This window comes from Oxyura jamaicensis, chromosome 19 (genome assembly GCF_011077185.1).
Source record: "Oxyura jamaicensis isolate SHBP4307 breed ruddy duck chromosome 19, BPBGC_Ojam_1.0, whole genome shotgun sequence".
Taxonomy (NCBI): Eukaryota; Metazoa; Chordata; class Aves; order Anseriformes; family Anatidae; genus Oxyura; species Oxyura jamaicensis.
In genome coordinates, this window is record NC_048911.1 from 9,956,983 (window position 1) to 9,978,981 (window position 21,999).

A 21,999-nucleotide genomic window follows, 5' to 3' on the forward strand; every position below is an offset into this window, starting at 1 on the left:
GGGGACGTGTGGGTGCCTGTCCCTCCGCAGGGCAGGGACCGGTGCTGCTGGACCGGTGTCCCCACATAGGCACAGGGCTTTCCTCGTGGGCTGGCTCATTTAAAGGAAGAAGGGAAATACAAAACCAACAGAATACTCAGCTCTGACCTTTACCAAAAAAAAAAAGGGGGGGGGGAGAGAGAGGAGGTTCAGGAACAATATATACAGACAGGGGAATTGCACTTAATTACAGTAGTTTACATCCATTGGACAAAATTTACTTCTTTTATATAAATCTTTATGTATAGGAGTGGGGACAGGTGAGGATGGAGCAGACTGTACCTATATTTACAGTTTAACTGGCTCAGTTCAACAGCTCATGCGATTCCTCCTTCCGAGCGCCAAGTAACAGACCCAAGTCCCTCTCAGTCCGTCGGGCAGAGGAGTGTAACTTAAATACGATCCGTCTTCCCCTGCTGCCACCTCTCAGGACAGCTCGTTCCTATTTCCTCGGGAGAGCCAGCGGCCTCTTGGAAGGCAAATACTTAAGAAAAAAAAAAAAAAATCCTCAAGACACATCTCGGAAATACTGCGCGGAGGGGAGGAGAGGCGCGGTCCCTGGGCAGGCGCCCGCGGTTCGGGCTCGGGCCGGTCCCGGCGGGGTGCTGAGCCTCCGGCTGCGTGTCGGGGAAGTGGGCTCCTCACTGCGGCGCTGGGCTTCGCTGCGGCTCGGCGCGCGGGTCGCCCGCGGGATGTTGTGGAAAATAAAGTTCCCGTTGCTATGTGCAAAGGCAGCGAGGTGTGGAGCATCACCAGGCTTGCAGGGGACACTGGGGAGGGAGAGAGCAGCACGGTGACTGGAGGGCGAGGGCAGCACCGCCGCGGGGCTGGGGCTCCCCGGGGGCATCTCGCCCACGCCCCCCCCGACCTTGGTGGGGCCGCACAAGCCCCAAGCCCCGCAGCACCCCCAAAGGTAAAGCAGTGCGAAAACACGTTGAGCAGATATTGCCACCCCCGAAATAATACTTTAAAAGAATAAAAAAGGGCCTGTTGCAGCAATTGTTCTAAGGATTTTATGCTGGTAAGGCCATGCTTGGGTGAGAGTGGGGCTTTGCTGTCCCCAGCTCTGCTGTCACCTCGGGAGGACCTGGCAGCCCATGGAGCCCCATCAGTGCCACCGCCGCAGCCCCTGCCCCATCCCTGGGGTCCCCCGGTCACCGGTGGGGTGGGGGCCGGCAGCCGCGGGTGACCTTGTGGGCTGGAGCGAACAGCAAACATCGTAACGTGGAGATAAGGAGACGCCAGGAGCCTCCCGTGACATGTCATTAGGGACGGGCCGCGGCTATCAGGTGTTTGCTAACGTAATAAAAATGGTGGCTCGGCCTCGAGCGTTGTCAGAGGAACCGAGAGCTGCGGGCCCCCCTTGCACAGAGGGGACTGCTCCGGGAGGAGCCGCACAAACGGCCACCACTAAAACCCAAACCCTGCCAGGGCCGGGTGCGACCCTCTGGCCATTTCGCTCCCGCCCCCAGCAGCATCTGCACGGCCCAGCCCCATCTCCCCCCTCCTGCACGGAGAACCCTTCTCCTGCTTTAATTAGATCATGAAAGCAGGATGGAGGGAGGAAAACGAGCAAGCACCACGTCAAGGTAGGCTGATCGCAGCGCCCGGCCGGGCAGCGGCCCCGCGGCGGGGCTGCCCAGGCGCTATTCCCATGCGAGGACATTTCCTGTGTGCAAGCGGGCTCGTTTCGGCAAGCCGGCATCAAAGCCAGCCCGTGGCAGGAGAGCACGATTAATCAGGGGGAGTTCGGGCTGAGCGCACACCAGATGGGCCGATAAGGCCGCGCGGAGGAAATGGTGCTCCTGAGGAGCGCCTCGCCGCCGCCACGCGCGGGCGCAGGGCAGCGCTCGCCCCACGAAGAGCAGGAGCCTGCACCGAGCCCAGCCGGAGCAGCCGGTGCCATCAACGCTTCTGCCTTCCCCCGTGGGGCACCCCGGGCACCCTGAGCCCCCGCGGTGGCCCCAGCCCCTTCCTTGCCCCCCCCCGAGCAGCAAACGGTGCCGAGCATCCGCAGGGAGGTCCCGCAGCAATCCCACGCTGTATTTACTCTGCGCTCATTGCAGGCATTTTTTTCCTCTCCACTGTCAAAGCTCGGTAAGAAAGTTTATCTGCATACAAGTTCAAGGCTCTCTCTTATTTATCTAGCAATCAATAAGGGCCGCATATTTCCCACAGTCCCCAGAGCCGGCTGTTAGAAAGGGGCCATTGTCTGGGTAAGGCCTCGCGCACCTGATTTGAGCCGGGATAAGTCCTGTGCTGGCACGGGGCAGATAAAGTTTGGGGCTGGGGCCACCGATCCCAGCTCGCCCCAACCACGAAGGGCTGGAGCCGCTCTTAGCCCACCTGCTCGGCCGGGCCAAGCCCCCCAAGGATGCCCCAGCCCCATGCAGCTGAGCGTGGCCTCAGACAAGTGCAATCCATCACGGCCACTTGTCACCAGGTCCCCATCACTCTTGCCATCTGCAACAGGCTTTTTGCAGCCCACCGAAGGTCTGGGGCTGGGTGTTCAGCACCAAAGGGCTCATCCTCAGCCGGGACACGCAGCACAGGCAGGACCCGTGGAGCAAACACCCTGAATTACACCATCCCTGCCCAAATTACACCAACCTGCCCCTGCCCTGCCGCCAGTCCCGGCCATTACCTGCTTACTGGAAGACATGTTGGTGAGCGTGCTGATGCTGCTGGTGTCCGTCACCACCATCGCCGAGGGGAAGCGGGAGGTGTGGGAATACTGGGGAGGCTCCTGCTTGTGTGCATACACTGCGGAGAGAAGGGGGACAAGTGGCCGTCACAGAAAAGCCACCCAGAGCCTTGGCAGGGGAGCAAAGCAGGCAAACCCCACGCTACACATGTGGGTGCTGTGTGGGGATGGATGCTGTGCGGACAGGGACACAATAAAACAAGGGGGAGGAAACTGCTGTGTGCCTCTGAATGGCCTCTTTCTCATGTACCAGCTCGCCCGGGGAAAACAGGGTGGACCAGAGGATGTGTAAAAAGGCCGAGCTCAGCAGAGCCAGGTGCTGGAGCAGTGCCGGGACAACAGGGGAGCCAGAAGGGGAAGGTTTCTGCTGACCACCTCCTCTGGCAAGACAGGAGCAATATGCAATTTGTAGCTATAAGAACCCAGAAGGAAAAATAATCTTTGCACAAAGCACTGGCGGTGACCACGGCCAGCCCAGGTGGCACAGGGACAGGAGGGGACAGAGCAAGACGCAGCCACCCCACCCCGGCTGGCACCCAGGGGAGCGAGCACACGAGCATGGGCTTGCAGGAGGGGAGCAGAAGCCCATTTCCCATCGAGTTAATCTTCCAGGAGCGCTCCCCTGGGCAGCCGCCCGGCATCCCCTTACTGTGCGAGTTGGGCAGCTGGGTGACGGTGGCCATGAAGGGCTGCTGGGCCATGTGGCTGGGCGACTGCTGCATGAGCGGCTGCTGGTGCGGGCTGTGCAGCTGCTGGGAGAACTGGACCGGCTGCAGGGCCGCCAAGCTGCCGGCCACGCTGTTGATGACCGGGACGCTCTGTGCCTGCGAGGTGTTCAGACCTGGGGGAAAGGAGAGAGCGGGGACAGTCAGCGCCGGGGTCCCCAGCGTGCCGCAGGAGGGGTCCGGAGGGGTCCCGGGCGCACGCTTACTCTGTGCGATGGCCATGACTCCCGAGAGCGGCGTCATGATGAGGTTCTGGGACTGCTGCGCGTTGTGGTGGGACAGGCTGTGGATGTTGGTCAGGGTGCTCACCGGGGGCAGCCCGCCGCCCGACACGGAGATCTGCCAAGGAGCAACGCAGACGGAGACATCAGGCACGCAGCGAGGGCTGCTCCCAGCTCCCCAACGCCACCCGGATGCAGCAACCCCAAAACCAGGGATGGGGGGGTCAGAAAAACCCTCAGGAGCCAAGCAGGCTGCGGCCACGCTGGGCACCTTTCAGTGAGGTGCCCCAGGGCTGCAGACCCTGGCTGGGACTCCTGAACATCGTGTTAATAAATAGCAAAGCAGCAGCGGTGCAAAGCTCCCCCGGAACCGGCTGCCAGCGCTCCAGCAGAGCACAGCACCGGGGACACGACGCGTCCCAGGCGTTTGCCATTTTGCTCGCCAGGTCCAAGTTCCTGCAGCTGGGGACAACTGAGGACTCTCAGCACTCATTAACCTCCAGCCGTCACGGTTGTAGAGGAAAGTGGGAAATATAAACTTGGGAATCTTAAATAAATAAATAAATAAAAAAGACCTGGGTGATCTTCTGAGTCATCACTTTTATGGAAAAAATCCTGGTTTAGGGTCTGGAGCCACAGCGTGCAGATGGGCAGGGCTGGTGAGGTGGCCAAAGCAGGCTCCCTGGATTTGGGGTTGGAGTGTGATGGTCAGACACACGCGGAGACCCTCGGAGTGTGCTGGGAGGGCTGCGTTGGTCCTTGGTGTAAGCAGGGGTACAGCAGCGCCTCGGTATTGCTGAATTATTGAGTCGCTGCATTATTGAGTTCTCTTAACCCCTCTGATGGAACCTCTGGCACCGAGCAGCTTCGATCTGGGTTTCGGAGCCATCCTTTGGGCTCTCCGTGTGACACTCCTGGACACCGGTCCCTGCGCCTTGTTTATTTTGCCCATTGAATTTGAGATAGCCTCGTTGCGATTGAAACAAATACATCAATAAATTCCAGAGCACGAGAGTGACTCATGTTTCCTTATCCAGCACTTTCCACTTTCAAAGTTTCTTCAAGGCCAGGTCACACCACGCCGCGGTGCACGAGCCAGGCAGCTCGCAGCGAACGCACACCGCTCACCTGAAGCCTGGGCACATTTTGGGGGGAATTGGGCAAAAGAGCTGCTCCCAAAAGAAGTCACCTGGAGAGGGCAGGACTGGAAAAGACCCTCCAAGCACTGGACCATTGCAGGGGGCTCTCTGGGACTACAGGAGCAAGACGGGAGCATAAAGGAGGGAAACACGAGAGCTATCTGCAGCCTCCGTAGCACTCCTCCCTAAAAAACGATTGCCTTCAGATGCAACAATTTCCTTGGCAGCTTTTGGTTTCATGTGGGGTATTAAAGGCACATGTTTACTTACTAGAAACCACTGCCTACAGCATATTTTTATTAAATAACTTGCAAGCACTAGCTAGCCTTGCTTAAAGATCAGAGATAAGCTGGCAGAGCTGCACGCTGCTGGGGAACAGGAGCAGCCCCAGACAGCGCTGTGCAGCGGGGATAATTCAGCAGTGCTCTGCCCACGTGTGCCTTTAGCACGCTGCTTCCCCCACTGTAACATGCAGCCTACCACACGAGGGAAGCCCCCTTCCCCAGGGGCTCCCGTCCCCCCCCAAAAAGGGTCTCCAGCGAAAGGAGCTGGCTGGGGTGCGCCAAGAGCTCCGCACCACCGAGCCCTTCGCACAGCTTTGTCCTCTTGCCCCCCGCCCCGCCAGTGCCTGCTGCTGCCTTCAGCCGTGACTCATTTTATGACTTCAAGGCTCAGGGTTACAAGGCTCAACACACCCCGAGGGAGACATGGGTGTGCTTGGGACGCATGGCAAGGGAGCGTGCTGCGGGGCTCGGGATCGCTCTGCAACGCTTCCTCTGCCTGGGGAAGGACGCTCGGCGTCCCCGAGCCGCGGGGCTGCAAGGAGCCCCTCATGGGGGCGAGAGGAGAGAAAGGCAGAGCAGGGAGCTGCAAGGAGCCCCTTGTGGGGGCAAGCAGAGGGAAAGGCAGAGCAGGGAACTGCCAGGAGAAAGAGCTCAGGCTGCAGGAGGGAGTGCCCAGCCAGCAGGCTTGCGGGGATGCACAGCCGACAGCTCGGGAGGGACAGTCCTGCGAAAATGGAAGTGAAAACCAGGGCAGAGCGGGCTGGCCCTGCTGCCAAGGGCCATGTGTGACTTTCACTTTCAGCAGGAAAACCTCCTCCCGGAAGAGCTGCAGGGTAGCTGGGCACCACAAAGCTGCACCAGCCCGCTGCGAGGGAGCGCCGTGCTCCCGTCCCATCCCGTCCCAATCCATCCTGTCCCATCCTGTCCCCTCCCGTCCCATCCCGTCCCCACCACCCCGCTGCCCGCACGGCCCAGCACCAACACAAGGCCATGCACAGCACCAGGGGCTGGCATCAACCCAGCACAGTCGGGGAGGAAAGAGCTTCCCAACAAAGCTCAGAACCTGGGAGGGCTTAAGAAAAAGTAATGAATGAGCATTTTATCAATGCCCATGTCATCGGCAGGGGAAAAGCAAACAGTGATCCACCCAGCGCGCAGTCAGTCGGCGAGGCATGCGATCGATAGGAGCGGAGCGGGCTCTCTCAGGTTTACGGGCTGCATTCGGGGAACTCGCCGCCCGCGGGGCCGCGCATCGCGCTCGAGGCGGGCGCTGGGGACGGGCACGCGCCCGCGCCACGGCCCCGGCCCCACAATGCCCCATTGTTCGTCGCGGGCCGCGTGTGAAACCCGGGGAAAGCGTGTTTGCTTTGCCCGCTGGGCCCTCTTATCTTATCAGCGCCGCCGCCACAATAGGCCAGGTGTACTCACCATTTTACCGTCGGGAGAGAGCAAACCGTGGCCTGGGTCCAAGCCGGCTGGGGAGACCTGCTGCAGGACCGCCTGGCTGGTGGTGACCATGGCACCGCTGCCGTGGTGGCTGATGGCCCCGGAGGACGCCGCCTCGCCGCTCGCCGCCTGGCTGTACCGGACCCCTGCAAAACAGCGCCAGGCGTTGGCATCGCCCGTGGGCACCCCGGTGAGGGCAGCCCCCTGGCCGTGCCGCCCCCCCCAAGAAGTGAGGGACCCCCTGACCCTCCTGGGGCGTGCAGCAGGAGGATGCAGCCGCTTTGGAAACGGATGCGTGAGCCCCCTGAGCGATCAGCAGGAGGGCAGCAGGCGATGTGCCCCCTCCTCCCGTGCTGCTTTCCAGCCTCTCCCTGGCCCCATCTCCTGAGATTGCCCAGAGAAAATGAAGCTGAGGGATACCAAGCGCCCAGACAGGGCTGCAGCTCCCTGAGGAACCCGGCTGTCCCTGATGCCCGTGGGGCAGAAAGGGGCTGCCCCCATCAGACCCATCCAGCCAACATCGGGCACCCTTCCACACCCATCCACACCCCTCGTGCTTTCATTGCACGGTGCACACCCACGAGCAACCTCCGCCGTGTCCCCGGGCTCTCGGACACCAGCTGGGAGCCCTGAGCTGCAGGAGCTGCTCTGCATCCTCGGGCTCTTCCTCGGAGCAGCCCGCCTGGCTCCTGGGGGCCCCGCTGTCCCAAAGCCCTCCTGTCTCCAAACGGCAACGGCCCTCACTTTTTTCTCAGCCTCTCCTGCATCCCATTTCCTTCTCGACTCACTCTTGACAAGTGCATGATTAACAGAGGGGGAGGACAGAGGGACGAGAAAGGCAAACCTCCAAACCAGAGCGCAGCCTGACACCGCCAAGGGGTGAAATCTGGCTTGAGCTCAGGTCTTCAATATAAATATATTTAATTTGGCTAAAAAGCCCTGCACTGATAACCATACGATCAGCCGTGTGTCATGGAAAGGCATCTACAGATCACAAATAATTAACCGAGGAAAACCCACGGGAAACAAAAGCGTCTTTTACACGGGTGCCCTGACAACTCCGGTGAGAAGCCATTTATTACGAGGAGCCCAGCACCGGGCTCGCAGCCGGGTTCACTGAACTCCCCGGAGATCGAAGCGAGGGCCCAAATCTCTCCTGGGAATTAAAACCACCCGCAGCAACCTCTGCGAGCATCGTCCGCCCAAGCCAGAGCCAGACACCACCGGTGACCCCAGCCACCACGTGGGCACGCTGAGGACCTGTCCCCAAACCGACCCGAGCAGCTCCACGTGCCCAGGTCTTTGTCCTAGGGGTTTTGGGGATCTTTCCGCCAGGCACCAGGAGCCCTGCTGGCATAGTGGCCGAAGCCCCAAGGACCTGGAGCTTCAGAAGTGGCTCGGTGCAGGCTGGTGGGTGACAGGTCTGCGGGGATGCTCCAAGGGCTGCTCTAAAACCTCTGAGTCAAGGAAGAAGAAACATCTGAAACCACCAATAACTTGGGTCTGGCCGCTTTGCGCACGAGCCCCAAAAGCACCAGACAGAGCGCGGCAGGCTACCTGCTGCCATCACCGAAAGCACAGAAAAGTCACCCTTTAATTGCCTCCAAATTTTCAACATCAGCTGGTTAAACATGTCCCGCAGATAGGAATCTCCCCGCGATGTCTGGTTCCTGATCATTTCCCAGCAAACCCCTTTATCCCTGATAATACAAGAATGTCCTCTGGCAGGTGGATATTTGCCGGTACGAGTGGACGTCCCAGCCACGAGCAGGGTAAACATTACTCAACTGGGGCACTGTCACCACATTCTTCCCCGCGGCCCCGGCCTCGTGCAAAGTGTGCTTCAGCCGCTGCCGGCCTGAGATCCTGCAGCGCTACTCAAACAATGGGAGGGGAGATAAAATAAAGCCCTTTCTTCTCACAATGGTCTTAAAGATAGACGAGGAGCACAGGCGGCTCCGGCTGGAGATTAAATTATAGTTCCTGTGCCGATGAAATAGTGATTGAATTGGCTTCGAAAAGAAACCCAAGGCGTGTTTGAGAAATGCAGGACTGAGATGCTGCCCTTAAGGGTGACGGTCTGTAAGGTTTCAAGCAGTAACACCGTGAGGGAGGGATGCCAGCGTCTGCTGACTGCCGGGGCAATCTTCTCCCTTTGGGATTCTGTGAAGGTTGCAGTAAGGACAAAATCGTAAACCCCAGTTCACGCTGTACTCAGTTCAGCCAAGAGACCCAGAATTATGAAGCTGTCTTTAAAAAGCAGGCGATGTTAAAAGCTGACTTTCTAGCTTTTCCCTGCAATCCTAAGGACGTGTTATTGTTTGAGAAGCAATAACCACCGCCGAGGTGTCCGGGTAGTCTGGCAGCCGAGGCTTGGGTAAGGGGTTTTCCCGTCTGCTTTGGCTAACTTGCAAGCCTTTGGGAAGCCACCAACTATTTTTATTTATTTTTTTTCCATTCCTAGAGTGGGATGGATATTACTGCTGTTTGTATGCCCTCGCAGTTGGGCTGGATTTGGGCAGACGGGGCGGTTAGCACCGGGAGGCTCACGCTGGTCAGTTACAGCAGCGCTCCAGGCGATGGAGGTGCCGTTCCTCCTGCCTCCCCAGCGAGCTCCTTCCCAGCCCCTCTTCATCCACGGCCGTGGGGAGATGGTGCAGCCGTGCTGTGGGTCCGAGCGCAGGATGTGTCCCCTGACACCTCGCCAGCCCCATTTTCTGCCCTCCTGGGACACACAGCTCCCTCCTGGGGGGCTTCGCAGCCTGCCCGAGCTCAGGGTTTATGGCACGGCGGGCCAGGCGGCTGCACAGAGCCGGGCACGATTGTTGTCCCGCCGCTCTCCTGTGCTTGAAGCAGCCCCAGCACAAGATTTATTCCTCCTCAGTCTCTCCCCAGCTCTGTGCAGCCGCCCCAGAGGTGCCTGCCCGTGAATCACTGTTAATGGGCCTGCCCGCGGAGCCTGCGCCCTTAAAGACTTTTTTTTCTCCAACTGAAGCTACAGCCATAATATACAAGTCTGTTTATGGGACCCAGCTATTGTTTGGCCCCCGAGCTGCACGGCCCGTGAAACGTTTTACTGCTTTCCCATGTTTCCAGACAAGCCGCGGGGTCTGGCTCCCGTAGCCTTAACCCTGTGTTTCAGCCCCGCAGCCGGCACCCCCAGCTCTGCGGGGTGCCAGAGCCCGTCCCCAAGCCAGCACATCATCCCAAGGTATATCCCAAGGCACGTCCCCAAGATCATCCCGAGGCACAGCCCCTGGCAGCAGCTCTCCCTTCTCACACCGGCTGCGTTTTTGCCCGGAGCCTCGCCAACACCCCGCAAATCGCCGATTTTGGGGCTGCCACTCAAATTGTCCCTAAAGTGTTAATCTTGCTCAGTTACAGGGGTGCATAGTTTATATCCATTATAAACCTGTTTATTGGGACTGGACCCTCCCATTTTGCTGCTGTCATAAAGCCCTAATTACCCCCCATAAAACCGGGAAAAGCTCCTAACAGCACACCGTACCCACAGAGCTGCACAATGAGCGCAACAGTAAAGAATTACAACGGCTGGCACCGGGTCCACAGCCAGCACCAGCACGTACCCCACGGCTATCAAAGAGCAACTTGAAAGACCCAGATATAAACTGATGTACCTCTGGACCAGGGTTTTATGGACAGGCTTTTCTTTAAGGAAAAAATAAAATAAAATCACCCACATTGGCCTCGCAGCTCACCAAGAATCTCAGGGCGTGGAGCTGAGTTATTTTTATGTTTGTACGTATGCCTGTAGTGATACCTAAAATATGTATCATGTATATTCAGATATACACACATTATTTGTTTGATAGGTGCACAAGGATTGTGCTGATGTCTGCGGCGTGGGCACTGCCAGATGGATGGGGCGGGCGGGGGGGATGCTGTGGGGCCAGGGCTTTGCGGGGCGCCCCGGGGCCCTTTGTATGCAGTGGGGATGCAGAGGGGGGGGCAGCACGTCACCTAATCTCGTCAGTGCACTGATTGTCTTTGGGGCTCTTGAAGATAAAAATGGCATAAGCCAGAGTCTATGGCATGGCACCGAGGCAGCGAGATAAAGCCCTGAGTGACCTTCAAGTCAAACAGGGAGCCGAGATCACTGATAATACCCCATAGGAAGGGAAAAGTCCAGAGTCTGAGAAGCCTCCGAGATAGGCTTTAAGTATTTACCTCCAAATAGTTAAAAACTCCGGCCTGAGACTTGGCTCGGGGTCCCCGGGAAGAGGCTGGGAGGATGCCTGACTTTTCCAGCTCTTCCCCCTGCCCCTGGCCATCATCCTGCCCCTTGGCAGGGCACCACCCGCACCGTGCCCACCAGGCGATGCCGGTGCCCCGCTTTGCGAGCGGTTCTGAGCTGCCCCTCGCAGCCAGCCCCACCGTTCCCTTCCCCGGCAGAGGGGCAGGACACGGGCAGCATCCCCAGCGCTGTCATTAAGCTGTTAAGGAGGCATTGAGGGCTCCAGACAGCGCCACTCACGGTGCAAGGGCAGTTCAAATCCCAGCACGCGCAGCCACGGACGGGGTCAGCACCTCTCGGAGGACCCGGTGGTGCTCTGGGGGCTGCAAGCCTGCCACGCACCTTGTAGGGCCCAAAACGCCACCGGGTCTGACGGACCCCAACACAGGTTGAGCTCCAGCCCAGCCCACTGCTCCAAAAGCAGCCCACAAAACCCCTGCGCAGCCCTCGCCGTGCCCACCTCCTCCTCCTCGGCGAGGCCGATGCGCACCAGCCGCCAGCAAATCCCCGCGGCCGAGCCCTCCTGACCCCTCCGCGGCCATCACTCCTGCCCGGCTCAAAAGCCCCTCCGAATGGGCTGTCATCGGCCCTATAGCTGCGGCCGGCTCCTGCTGGCCGAAGCTCGGCTGGGAAAATAAAGCTTTGGGCTTAACGGCCCCGCAGCCCCGAGATAAATGCCCGCGGTTACAATAATTGCTGTCCCCTAATAGAAGGAAACAAAGGCTCTCGCGGGGTGCCTGCATGCGCGCTGGCAGGACGGGGGCACATCAAAGGCAGCGGGGTTCGTTCAAAGCCCCGGCTTAATTGTCAATTAAGCATGCACGGGGGGGACAACGCCATGACAACGCGGGGCTGCATGCTGGTGCGGTATTGTAAAGCCCGGCGGCCGACACAGAAAACAGCTGATTTTGCTGACAATGTGCTTGTAGGGCACCTTGTAAGCAATCAGCCGGTGACAGGAGGGCAAACGTCCGCCCGGTCCCGCCATTGTGCGGGGCATTCCTGGGGCAGGGTCACACCGTGGTCACCGCGGGGAGAGCTGCGCCGGGAGCAGCGCTGCGGCCGCTGCCGCCAGCGGGGCAGGTGGGATGTGGGGTGCTCTGCGCCCCGAGGGTGTCCCCACACGTGGAGCCTGCCCGGGGGTCCCACGGCACCCAGGACAGTCCCATCCCCAGCTCCCAGCACCCTCTCCCCACGCCTATGGGACTCTCCGGACACCACTTCTTTTAATCCTGCTTTCTGATGAGGCTGGGGGCTTGCAGTGAGCCAGGCAGGGATGTCTCCAAGAGGGGGACAGTTTTTGGCTCCCCAGCTGGGCTGTGCAGGAGCCACCCCGAGATGGGGCCCGGGGCGTTTGGGGCGCATCGCCCGCAGCCCCGCGGCCCCGTGCTGACCCCTCGCCGCCCGCCACAAAGCCCTTGTTTGCCGGGGCTGGCGGCTTTGGAGTGCAGATTGCAGGTAGCGGCACAATGGGGATTGTTCTCCCAACAATGCCTCTTGCCCCACGCTGTGGCCGCCACCAGGCCCTCCCTGATTACCCTCTGGGCTCTCCCCACGGCGTTATCTCCTGCTTAAATCCCCCCAGGCCATGCACACCGGGGACAGAGGGGAGCCCGGCCGCAGGGCTTCGTGCAGCCCCCTGCCCGCAGCCACTCGTGCCATTAGGGTGGCCCCCAGGGCGAGCCCTGTGCCCCCAGGCAGCTTTCCTCCCCCGGCACCACATCCCCCTGCCCTCCACGTCAGGCGGCAGCAGCCCGCATCCCCGCCCCTGCCCAGCCCAGCCCAGCCCGTGCGGGGACACCATCAAATTCAGGCAGCCAAGCAAACGCCCATCTGTCCTCGGTGGCACGGAAATCCAGCCCTCGCCACGTGGCTCCCCCAGCCATCGTGCTGCAGGGACAGCGTTCGCTCCTCTCTGCACCCACCGAGGTTGTAGGGGGACCGCAGTGTCCCTGCACCTGGGTGCTGAGCCGGGTCCCACCCCACGGCCGCACAGCTGATGTGTCTGTGCCCGGTTTGCCAACCGGGAAACTGCACCCAGAGCTCAGCTGCATCGCTGCCCCTTGGCCAACGTGGGCAGCATGGACCATCCTCCCTCCAAGACCATCACCGCCTTGGCCAGGCATGGCCCCAAGGGTCCAGCACCCCTTTCTCCAGCAGAAACGGGGGCCAGCTCAGCGACTGCTCAGCGCAGCCACCCTGGGCTTACCTGGCATCTTGCTGGGGGGCGAGGCGCTGGGCTGGTTGTGGTGGGGGGAGCCATGGGACAGCAGCAGGTTCATGCTGTGCGGGGGCTGGCCCGAGCTGTAGGCATCCATGGCCAGCTTCTGGCGGAAAGCCTCCTCCTTCCGCCGGTTGGCGAACCAGTTGTAGACGCGCACCTCCGTCACCAGGTTGGAGCCGAGCCCGTGCGCCTTGGAGGGAGACACCCCTCGCTGCAGACACTCGGCCCTGCGTGTGCAAGGGGACACGTTGGAACAAGGGTGCTGCTGGGGACCCCCCGATGCAAAGGGGCCTCGGGTGGATGGGTGAATTTGGGGGTGTTTGAGCCTTTCCTCAACGCCTGCCCGCTCTTCCCCGCTGCATCCATGCCACAGAAGCCACCCCACCTCCCTCCGACCTTGCGGCATCCCCGCGGCATCCCTGGCCACAGCAGGGAGCTTGCTCAGGTCCGCACGCTGCCCAGGGGGGCAAAGCAAGGCGAAAACAGGGCTGGTGGCTCAGCGATGCCGTGCCACGAGACGGCAGCCGGGGCTGCTGTGGGTTTGCAAGCCGTGAGCCCGGCACCGCGCGTGGTTTTTGGAGGAGAGGCTGCAGGGCGGCAGAGGAAGCGGCGGGCGGCGCGGGGCGGCCGTTACCTGTTGCACTCCTCCACCAGCGCCTCTCGCTCCTCCTTGCTGGGGTTCTTTTGGCGGTCGTAGGCTTGGTACAAGATTTGCTGGGAGGCCGGCCCCCACTTGAAGCGATTGCGGCGCATCTTCTTGCTGGGGGTTTCGGAGCAGGCGTCGTCGAGCTGGCCAGCCCCCTGGTTCTGCTGATTGAACTCTGGAAAGAGAAACAGCAGCTGATCCTGACTGCTTTTGTCTGTCCTATTTCCACAACCCTGGACTGTCTGGTTGAACTCTGAAAGAGAAAGGAGCAGACGTGACCCGGCCTGTAGCCGCCGCTCAGAGTCACCGTCACGCGCGGCGGCAGCCCCCAGACCCCCCCCGGATCACCCCCTGCCACCCCCAGCCCCCAGCCCCGGCGTTTTTTGGTGCCGGCTCGGGGCACCCCAGCACCGGCCGCTCACGCAGGCAGGGGCAGCGGGGTTACGACCGACCCCGACGGGTGTTTAATGGGGAGGCATGCGCAGGGCATGCATATTCATGGTGGGGCTCTGCTGGCCCCTGCTTGTTCCAGGAGGAATTTTGCAAGCCAGGAGCCAGGCAGGGTATGTCGAATCCCCCCAAAATGAGCTCTCGGCCGCCGCAGAGCCCCCTCCACGTGTGCTCGCCCTACCCCTGGCTCGGAGAGGTGGGGGCTCGGCCCCACACCCCCGAGGTGTGCGCCAGGGGTGACCTTCCCCGCGTCCAGCCAGGCACTTGTCACCGCGGCAGTAAAGGGAGATTAATGGCAGGTTCTTATTATTCTCAGGTTTGCGGGGGAATTCTCCCTCTTTTTGTAATGGCTTTTCCCCTTGTGACAACAGAGTCCCAGGCTGGAGCGGGCTCTGTTGGCTTTCACGTCTCCAGGTGCGCTTTCAAAGCGGCAGCGCTTGGTGCTAAAACCTTTTCTGCGCTTTTTCTTGCTGCATTCTGCATCCTTCTGGGGAGTGGGGCTGGCGGAGGGGCTCCATCACATCGGACGGGGCTCAGCACATCCCCAGCCCCTCTGCCACCGCTCCCTGCACGAGCCGGGCCCCGGGGAATTAAGGAGCCCTGCTCTGGGTGCTCGGTCAAAACGGGCTGTTTTAAATAACTCCGGCTGCCCCAGACCATGCAGCAGGTACAAATAATTTTTGTTTGTTTTTTTTTTTTTTCTTTCCTCTCTCTGTACTTTTTTGACAAGGAGTTGCAGAAAAAAAAACACGCTCGAGAAGCGCAGAGAGGAAAAGGGGGCAGAGGTGGGAAATGGATCTAATGGTGTGCGACCGTTCATCGCTTTCCCAGCCCTGAGGAACACAGATATACAGAAACCGAGATGCTCTGAGGGGCTCGGGGCACCTCGCGCAGCATCGCGGCGAACGAGGGGGGCTCCCACCCACTTTTCCTGCAGCCAAAATTGATTTATCTCACAAAAACGTGCTGGGGAGGACCTGGCGAGGGGGGAGCCCAGGGCTGCCCTCGGCCGGCAGTGGGGAGCCCCCCGCCCCGCGGCGCTCGCCCCAGCCCTGTCCCCGCCGGGTACTTACGCCGCAGGATCTCCCGCTGCTTGCGGACGTACCACGTGTAGAGGGCGGCCCTCTTCTGCGTCTTCATGGGGGTGCCCTTGTTGAGGTGCTGCGAGAGGTGCGACTGGTTGAGGCCGGTGACGTCCACCACCTCCCGCTGCGGGATGTTGTGCTGCTGCATGTAGCCCTTGATCATCTTCGCCGCCCGCCACGGGTCCTCGCTGCGGGGCGGAGGAAACAAAGGGTTAATCTCGCCCCGTATTTGCTTTTTCCTGCGATGGATCCCTGTTATTATCATCGCAAACCCACTGATACTGGTGGTAGACAACTGCCCTGGACTGAATCCTATTTTAGGAGGGCGCAAAATCCCACGGCCGTGTCCTTCGGGGGAGGCAGGGGCTGGTGTGCGGCTGCGGCACCCGCTGGCCTCCACCCCCCCAGGCTGAGCAGCAGAAAGCCAAAGCAAGGGAGCAAACCCAGGTGGCCCCCAGGATGGAAAACCCTAACCAAGTAATTTTAAGTCAGTCTGGAATATTGTTAAACATTTGAATTCGGCTCTGGCAGGATCCAGCTGCAAAATGGCTCTTCCCTAAATCTGCGTTGCTTTGGTGTCCTTGTGCTAGCTGGCACCAGTTTAGGGAACAAACAAAATTATGGCCAAAAATAAAAATGCCGCGTGCGTTCTTTCAGCTCCGATGAAAGCAAAATGCAATGGCAGGCAAACAGGCCAACACACCTGCACCGAGAGCCCTGGGTTTCGGACCCCCGGGTTTGTTCTGCAGTACTCGAGGACGCTGGGCTAAAAGGAAGTGCTCTAACACTGAAAAATCCGTGTGGAACCTAAACCTGGTCACAGTCCTGCACTCAAATAATGAGATATTCTAATGCTGTGCTTGGAATAACCGTCCAAATGCTTTTCCAATTCATTAGTTATTTTGGATCCTTCAACTTGTCAAGGGGAAAAAAACCCAACGAGTAGATTTCTTACTTTTTGTCCTGAACGCAGCACGAAAACAAAGCTGTTTGGACCCAAAGCAAAAGCACCCAACTGCAAGCAGCCCACTGGGCGGAGGGGCACTTCACCGGCTCCCCGGCCCTGGGGCAGGAGGGCACAGACTGTTTTGGAGGACGTTCCCGTGCCCAAAGCCCCCCAACCCACTGAGCGCAGAGGGCTCGGGCTGCGGCACCTCTTGTTCTGGTGCCTCCGGTGGCTTTTTCACTTGGCGGAGGACTTGGAGACCCTTCTCCTTCCTGCACACACGGTGTCCTCCGTACGGCCCCGGCGGCATTGTGGACCCGCAGAGCTGTACGTGCACACAGGCACGCGCTTGCTCCACCAGCCCAAGGCCCCGACCAGGTTAAGCACCGCACAAACCCCGCTGCCGTCCCCAGAGCTGGGCACAACGCAGGACAGGGCCACCGGCTCCACGGCACCTCGGCCATGCGGCAGCGGTGGGCAGCAGCCTGGCTGCAGGTTTTGCAGCGAGCACAAACCCCAGGTGATGCTGCAAACGGCTCGGCACCGAGCGGCAATGCCCTCGGTGGGCTCTCCCGGCACGGGCGTCACCCAGGTGGGCACAACGCAGCCCGCGGCCCCTTCCTGCGTTAAATTACCTGCTGAGACATCGCCAAAGCAGCATGGAGACAGGGCAGCATGGTGTTTTGGGGCTGCCAGGCCCTCGGGCTGCCCCAGGACACGCAGGAGCCAACAGGGCACAAGAACTCCTCCTGCTGCGGCTGTCCTGCGGGCGCTCAGCCCCACACCCGGCAGGGAGTGAAGCAGGGCGCAAGCCAAGGGGCTGCATGCGGGCTTCTCTCCCCAGCAGCTCACAATGCCCACCTGACCCTACTAATTACTGGTTACTAATAAGTTAATGGGACAGGGCTCGTCACCGTTCCACATAGCAGGCTGGCCCACACCTGAGCCAAGGGCATCTCTTGTACTGAGCTAAATCCCGAGCCAGCGCAATAGAGCGCACTACGAAAACAGAAAGCGGGGGACTTCGGGTTACAGGAGTGACTTCTGAATTGGAATAAAATTTGGCAACATTTTGGTCAAAAAAAATTATGTGAGCATTAGAAAAAAGTCCGCAAATTTCCTTTCATTTTACAACTCCATGAAAGGCTTCCCTTTGGTGTTTCTCGTGTGTTTCACACCTACGCTTTCAAAACAATCATTCAGCTCTTAATTTCTGAGCAACGTTTTTCTTTACAAATCTATTTGACCGTATTCAAAAGGGTTAAACAACCTGAAACCAAACCCAAACATTTTGTTTCATGTTAAACAAAATGTTTGGACTTGACCCAAAATGAAACGTTTGAGTGTTTGTTTGCCTCTTTTCCTTTTTTTTTTTTTTTTTTTTGGGGGGGGGGGTTAACCTCAAAAGGCAGAGAGGAAAACATTTTGATTCAACACAAACCCATTATTTTTTTTTTTTTTTGTGGTTCTGTCACCAAAATGAAAAACTCATTAATTGCCTAATCTTCATCAGGGCTTTACGTGCAGGAAAAACAACAGCGACCCAGAAGCGCTTGGTAATGCTGCTGAAGCAGTTCGTAGCCCTCGCTCCGCGGCCCTTCTCCACCCCGCGCTGCCCCTGGCATCGAGGAGAGGCTTTTTTTATTCCTGCCCAGAATTAACCAGGATGAAGCCCGGCTGCGAACACCGACCCAGAGCACTTCCCAACCCAGCCTCGTGCCCGTCCCTTTCCCCAGGACCCCCCACCCGCTCGCCCTCTTTGTCAGCCTTGAAAACAGGTAAATACACTCAACATCCTCGGAGAAATATGCCAAGAATTTATACACATGGATTATAAACCCGGCTCCCTACATCGGTGATCTATCTAATCTGCATCTCCCTGTGCACACAGCGCGGAGCAGAGCTCGGAGGTGGAGGGCTCCACGGCCGCCCCTTCCCCTCTGCCCCGGGCATGTTTCAGAGGGGGTTTTGGTCTCCCCACCTCGGGGGCTCCCCCGCGGCGCCATCCCCATGGGATGTGGGCACTGCAGTGATCGATCGCCTGCCCCATGCACCCAGCAGGGCCGCTGGAGCCTGGCCGGGAGGGAGCTGTGGGGCGTCTCGCCCCGGAGCCGGGCTCTGCACCACCGGCACCACTCTCCAGGCTCTGCGAGGAGCCGGGCTCGGCACTGCCCTCGGTGCCGCGCTGCCCCAGCACAGAGCTGAGGCCATTCGGGCCCCCCGAACGGGCCGTGGGGACGCCCAAGTGAACGTGGTGCAGGTGGGCAGCCAAGCCCGGGGCATGCTGCTGTCCCCAAAATGAGCCCTGGGGCTGAGCACCCCCAAGGGCACGGGGACAGCCCGTAACTGAGCCAAACCCAGGGCCAGGAGGCTGGGGCTGCGGGGTGGCAGCAGAGCGGGGTTTCGCCCCAGTGTGGGGCTGAAACCGATGGCTCCCGACGCCTCTACCTTGGCTGCCTCTCCAAGTACAAAGGGCTCTCTTAGAGCAAACACAAGCTCTTTGCAAAAGGCTCCTCAGGGACATGTGCCTGCTCTTGTTTGCACCAAAGGCAAACTTTGCACAGGAACACCTGTGGGAGAGCAGCGACGTGGGGCAGAGCCCTCCCTGCGCCCCCCGGTGCCACCCAGGCACCCCGGGGCCGGGCACGGCAGCAGGCAGAGGGGAACTGGGGACAGGCAGAGCACCCAGTGGCACGCAGGAGGAGTGGGGGGGTTCCCCGGGTGGGTGAGCACCCCGCTGAACAGGCATGCAATGCCGTGCCCTTCAGCACCCTGTGGGGCCAAGTGGAGCACCCTGTGGCACCCCTGGCACGGGTGCCACCACCCAGCCCCATCCCCAAAAAGCTGGGGGCTGCCCAGCCTTGTCCCAGGGCAGGTCCGGAGCCGAGCACGGCACCCACGGCACCTCCAGCACCCACCGCGGCGCTGGCTCCATCCCGGCCCCTACTGGGACACCGGGGCATTGGGGGCTGGAGGGGGGCACACGGCGGCACAGCCCCCCCGGGGGGACAGGCTCAGCGCGGCCCATCGGGACCCCTGGGGACGGGAGGGACCCGGGGACGGACCCGCGGGGCTCCCTGCTCCGTTCCACCGGCCCCGAGTGCGCAGACGGGGCGGCCCCGAGCGGCACGGCCCCGCTGATCCCCTCCGGCACGCTCCCTGCCCGTGTCCCCACGGGCCCGGGGCTGCTCCGGTGTGCCCCGACGGCTCGGCACGGCTCGGCACGGCACGGCTCGGCACGGCTCGGCACGGCTCGGCTCGGCACGGTTCGGCTCGGCACGGTTCGGCACGGCTCGGCACGGCTCAGCAAGGCTCGGCATGGCACGGCGCGGCTCGGTTGGGCTCGACCTGGAGCCGCATCCCCGGGCCGTGCCGGGTCGGAAGCGGAGCGGCCGCGTTTGGGGGTTTCCTCCTTCCCCCTCCCCGCCTGGTTTACAACTCGGGCAATGAATAACCCGCCTCTCCGCTCGCCCTAATCGCGGCCCTTTGTGTATCTTTCTGTTGATGATTTATAGAAATAAATTAATAACGCCCCGGGCTCCACGTGCTGCAGTTTATGTTTCATCTCCCGGCGCGGACGGAGGACGGAGCCGGCGGCGGGGGCGGCCGCGACCACCCGACGGCATCCCCGGGATGTCCCCGAGGTGTCCCCGCCGTGTCCCCGCGATGTCCCCGCGATGTCCCCGCGATGTCCCCGCGGTGTCCCCGCCGTGCCCCCGTCCTGCCCGCCCCCCGGCGGTACCTGATCATCCTGTCCACCTCCGCCCGCTGCTCCACGGCCTCCTCGGTGTTGAGCGCCTGCAGCTCGCGGAGGATCTGCGGCGTGTCGAAGTCGTCGCCGTCCTCCGAGCCCTCGTCGCCGGACAGCTTGCCCTTGCCGTGCCCGTTGGCGAGCGGCGGGTAGGCGGCTTTGCCGTCGGGCGGCCCGCCGGGGGACAGCGGCAGGCTCTCCAGCTTGACGCCGAAGCCGGCGGCGGGCACCATGTCCTCCAGGGCTCGGATCAGCCCCTCCTTGGTGGCCCCGGAGCTGAGCAGGGCGCCCAGGAGCTCCCGCTGCAGGGCGCTCAGCTGGGACACCATGGTCCCGGGCGCCCGCCGCGCTCTCCCCGCGTTCGGCCCGGCCCGGCCCGGCCCGGCCCGGCCCGGCCCGGCTGCCCCCGGCACCTGCCGCTCCTCCGCGCTCCGCTCCGCCCCGGCCGCCCTCTACCAAGCCATGCCGGCCTCCATTAGGCAATATACCTTATGCAAATCAGCGCCGGGAGGCCTCTCCTCCGGCAGCCGCGGGGGCGGCCGCCGCCCGGACCCCGCGTCCCCGCCCGCCCGTCGCGGCCCGGCCCCCGCCCGCCCGGCTCGGCTCGGCTCGGCCCGGCCCTTATCGGCCGCGCTGGGGCGGACTTTGCCCGAAGCCGACTGGAGGCCCCGGAGGAGCGGAGCGGCGAGGCCGGGGAGGCCTCGGGGAGGGCGGCGGAGCGGGCCCGGGGAGCCCCGACGGCGCGGCCGGCAGCGGGAGGGCCGGAGCCCTGCCGGCCGTCGGGGCGCCGAGCCCCGTGCCCGCCGTCGGGGCGGCCCCGGCAGCCTCGGACGCGCTCCGCAACGCCCCGACGGCGGCCCCGGCTCCCCTCCGTCCTCACCCGGGGCTCAGCGCCCGCCCCAACCCCCCCCAGCATCGTCCCCCCGGGCTGCGGGACCCCAGGGCTCTCCGCCGCGGGGGTCCCGTGGGGGTCCCGCTGGTCAGCACGACACGCTGCCCTTCAGATGGGGTTTTTGGAGGGACCCGTGGCGGGTTAGCAACGGGACAGTGCGGGGATGGGGTGCTCGGGGACACGAAGCCCCCACGGAGCCCTGAGAGCCGCGGGGGGGGGGGGCAGGGGGCAGGTCTGGAAGCGGGCAGAGGGAGAAACCCAAACTCCGGGAGCTGAGTGCAAAGTGTTTTTCCTTACATTGTGAACACACAAAGTGCCAAAAGCTCAGCAAATTCACCTAACCCAAAGCAGAGGGAGGGCAAGAGAGGCACCACCACACCACCGAGCGCGATGTGCTGGGCTCTGGGACCCTGCAGGGAGGGCCAGGCAATGTCCCACACCTCTGCCCGTCATCCCCAGCCCCACCAAAGTGCTGTCAGCCGGGTCCCCTGGTCCCCCCAGGTCGGACGTGAGCCCCTGCAGAGGATGAGGGCTCCAATCCCACCATTCCCAGCCCTGATTCAGACTTTTGCAGGGTGTCCATAGCTGCAGCTGCCCTCTCACATCAAGGGCTCCTGGAGTCCCAGAAAGCCCTGGCAGCCCCCAAAGCCCCATCCATAGCTGGGGTCTCTGCCCCCGCTGATATCCACCAGGAAAATGCCTCGGGAACCATCAGGCTCCCAGCAGAGACGGGAGGAGGGAAAGGAGAAGCCCTGCAGCCGGGAACACGCTGTGCCCAGCGTGCATGTTGGGAGCTGTGCTGGTGCATCGGGGGACGAGGCCATGGGGCAGCTTTGGCCCCAAAGGTGCAGGAGCAGCCTGGGGCTGGAAGTTGGGGGCCAGGAGGGCAGCGCAGCACCTTGGCAGCCACGGGCCGGGGGCAGCAGGGCTTTGGGTTGAGAGTGTCCCCAGATGGAGAAGGAAACCTCCCTGCGTGCCTGGGAGGCGGCTGGCAGACAGACGTGTCATGGCTCTGCGGAATTTCTCCGCAGGCTCGCAGCACGCTGAGCACAGCTATGGAAGGGAAAGACTGGAACCCCCTCCAGCTCCAGCCTGGAGCCCAAGCCTGGCCGAGCACCTTCCCCGACCCTGCCTGGTGCTGCTCCCACCTGCTCGGGGCTGTGCGGCTGCGGGAGGTGAGGGCAGCACCTCC

At 61.5% G+C, this 21,999-nt stretch overlaps 1 protein-coding gene across 4 annotated transcripts; it reads right to left on the reverse strand.

The window, feature by feature from the left end:
* Window positions 1–41: 41 nt before the first annotated feature.
* On the reverse strand, window positions 42–20,418 carry HNF1B (HNF1 homeobox B). 4 transcript variants are annotated; one of them, XM_035343338.1, is made up of 9 exons: window positions 19,907–20,407; window positions 15,207–15,406; window positions 13,672–13,936; window positions 13,023–13,264; window positions 6,541–6,704; window positions 3,675–3,807; window positions 3,393–3,584; window positions 2,684–2,802; window positions 42–809 (listed from the first exon to the last, which is right to left on the reverse strand). In XM_035343338.1, exons 1-9 carry the CDS (start codon window positions 20,242–20,244, stop codon window positions 789–791), a joined length of 1,674 nt encoding a protein of 557 aa, XP_035199229.1. In that variant the 5' UTR covers window positions 20,245–20,407; the 3' UTR covers window positions 42–788. The 4 variants fall into 4 exon arrangements, with proteins under 4 accessions (XP_035199229.1, XP_035199231.1, XP_035199227.1 ...); XM_035343340.1 differs by having other exon boundaries at window positions 13,672–13,858; window positions 19,907–20,404; XM_035343336.1 differs by having other exon boundaries at window positions 3,393–3,807; window positions 19,907–20,418.
* Between the last annotated feature and the right edge of the window lie 1,581 nt (window positions 20,419–21,999).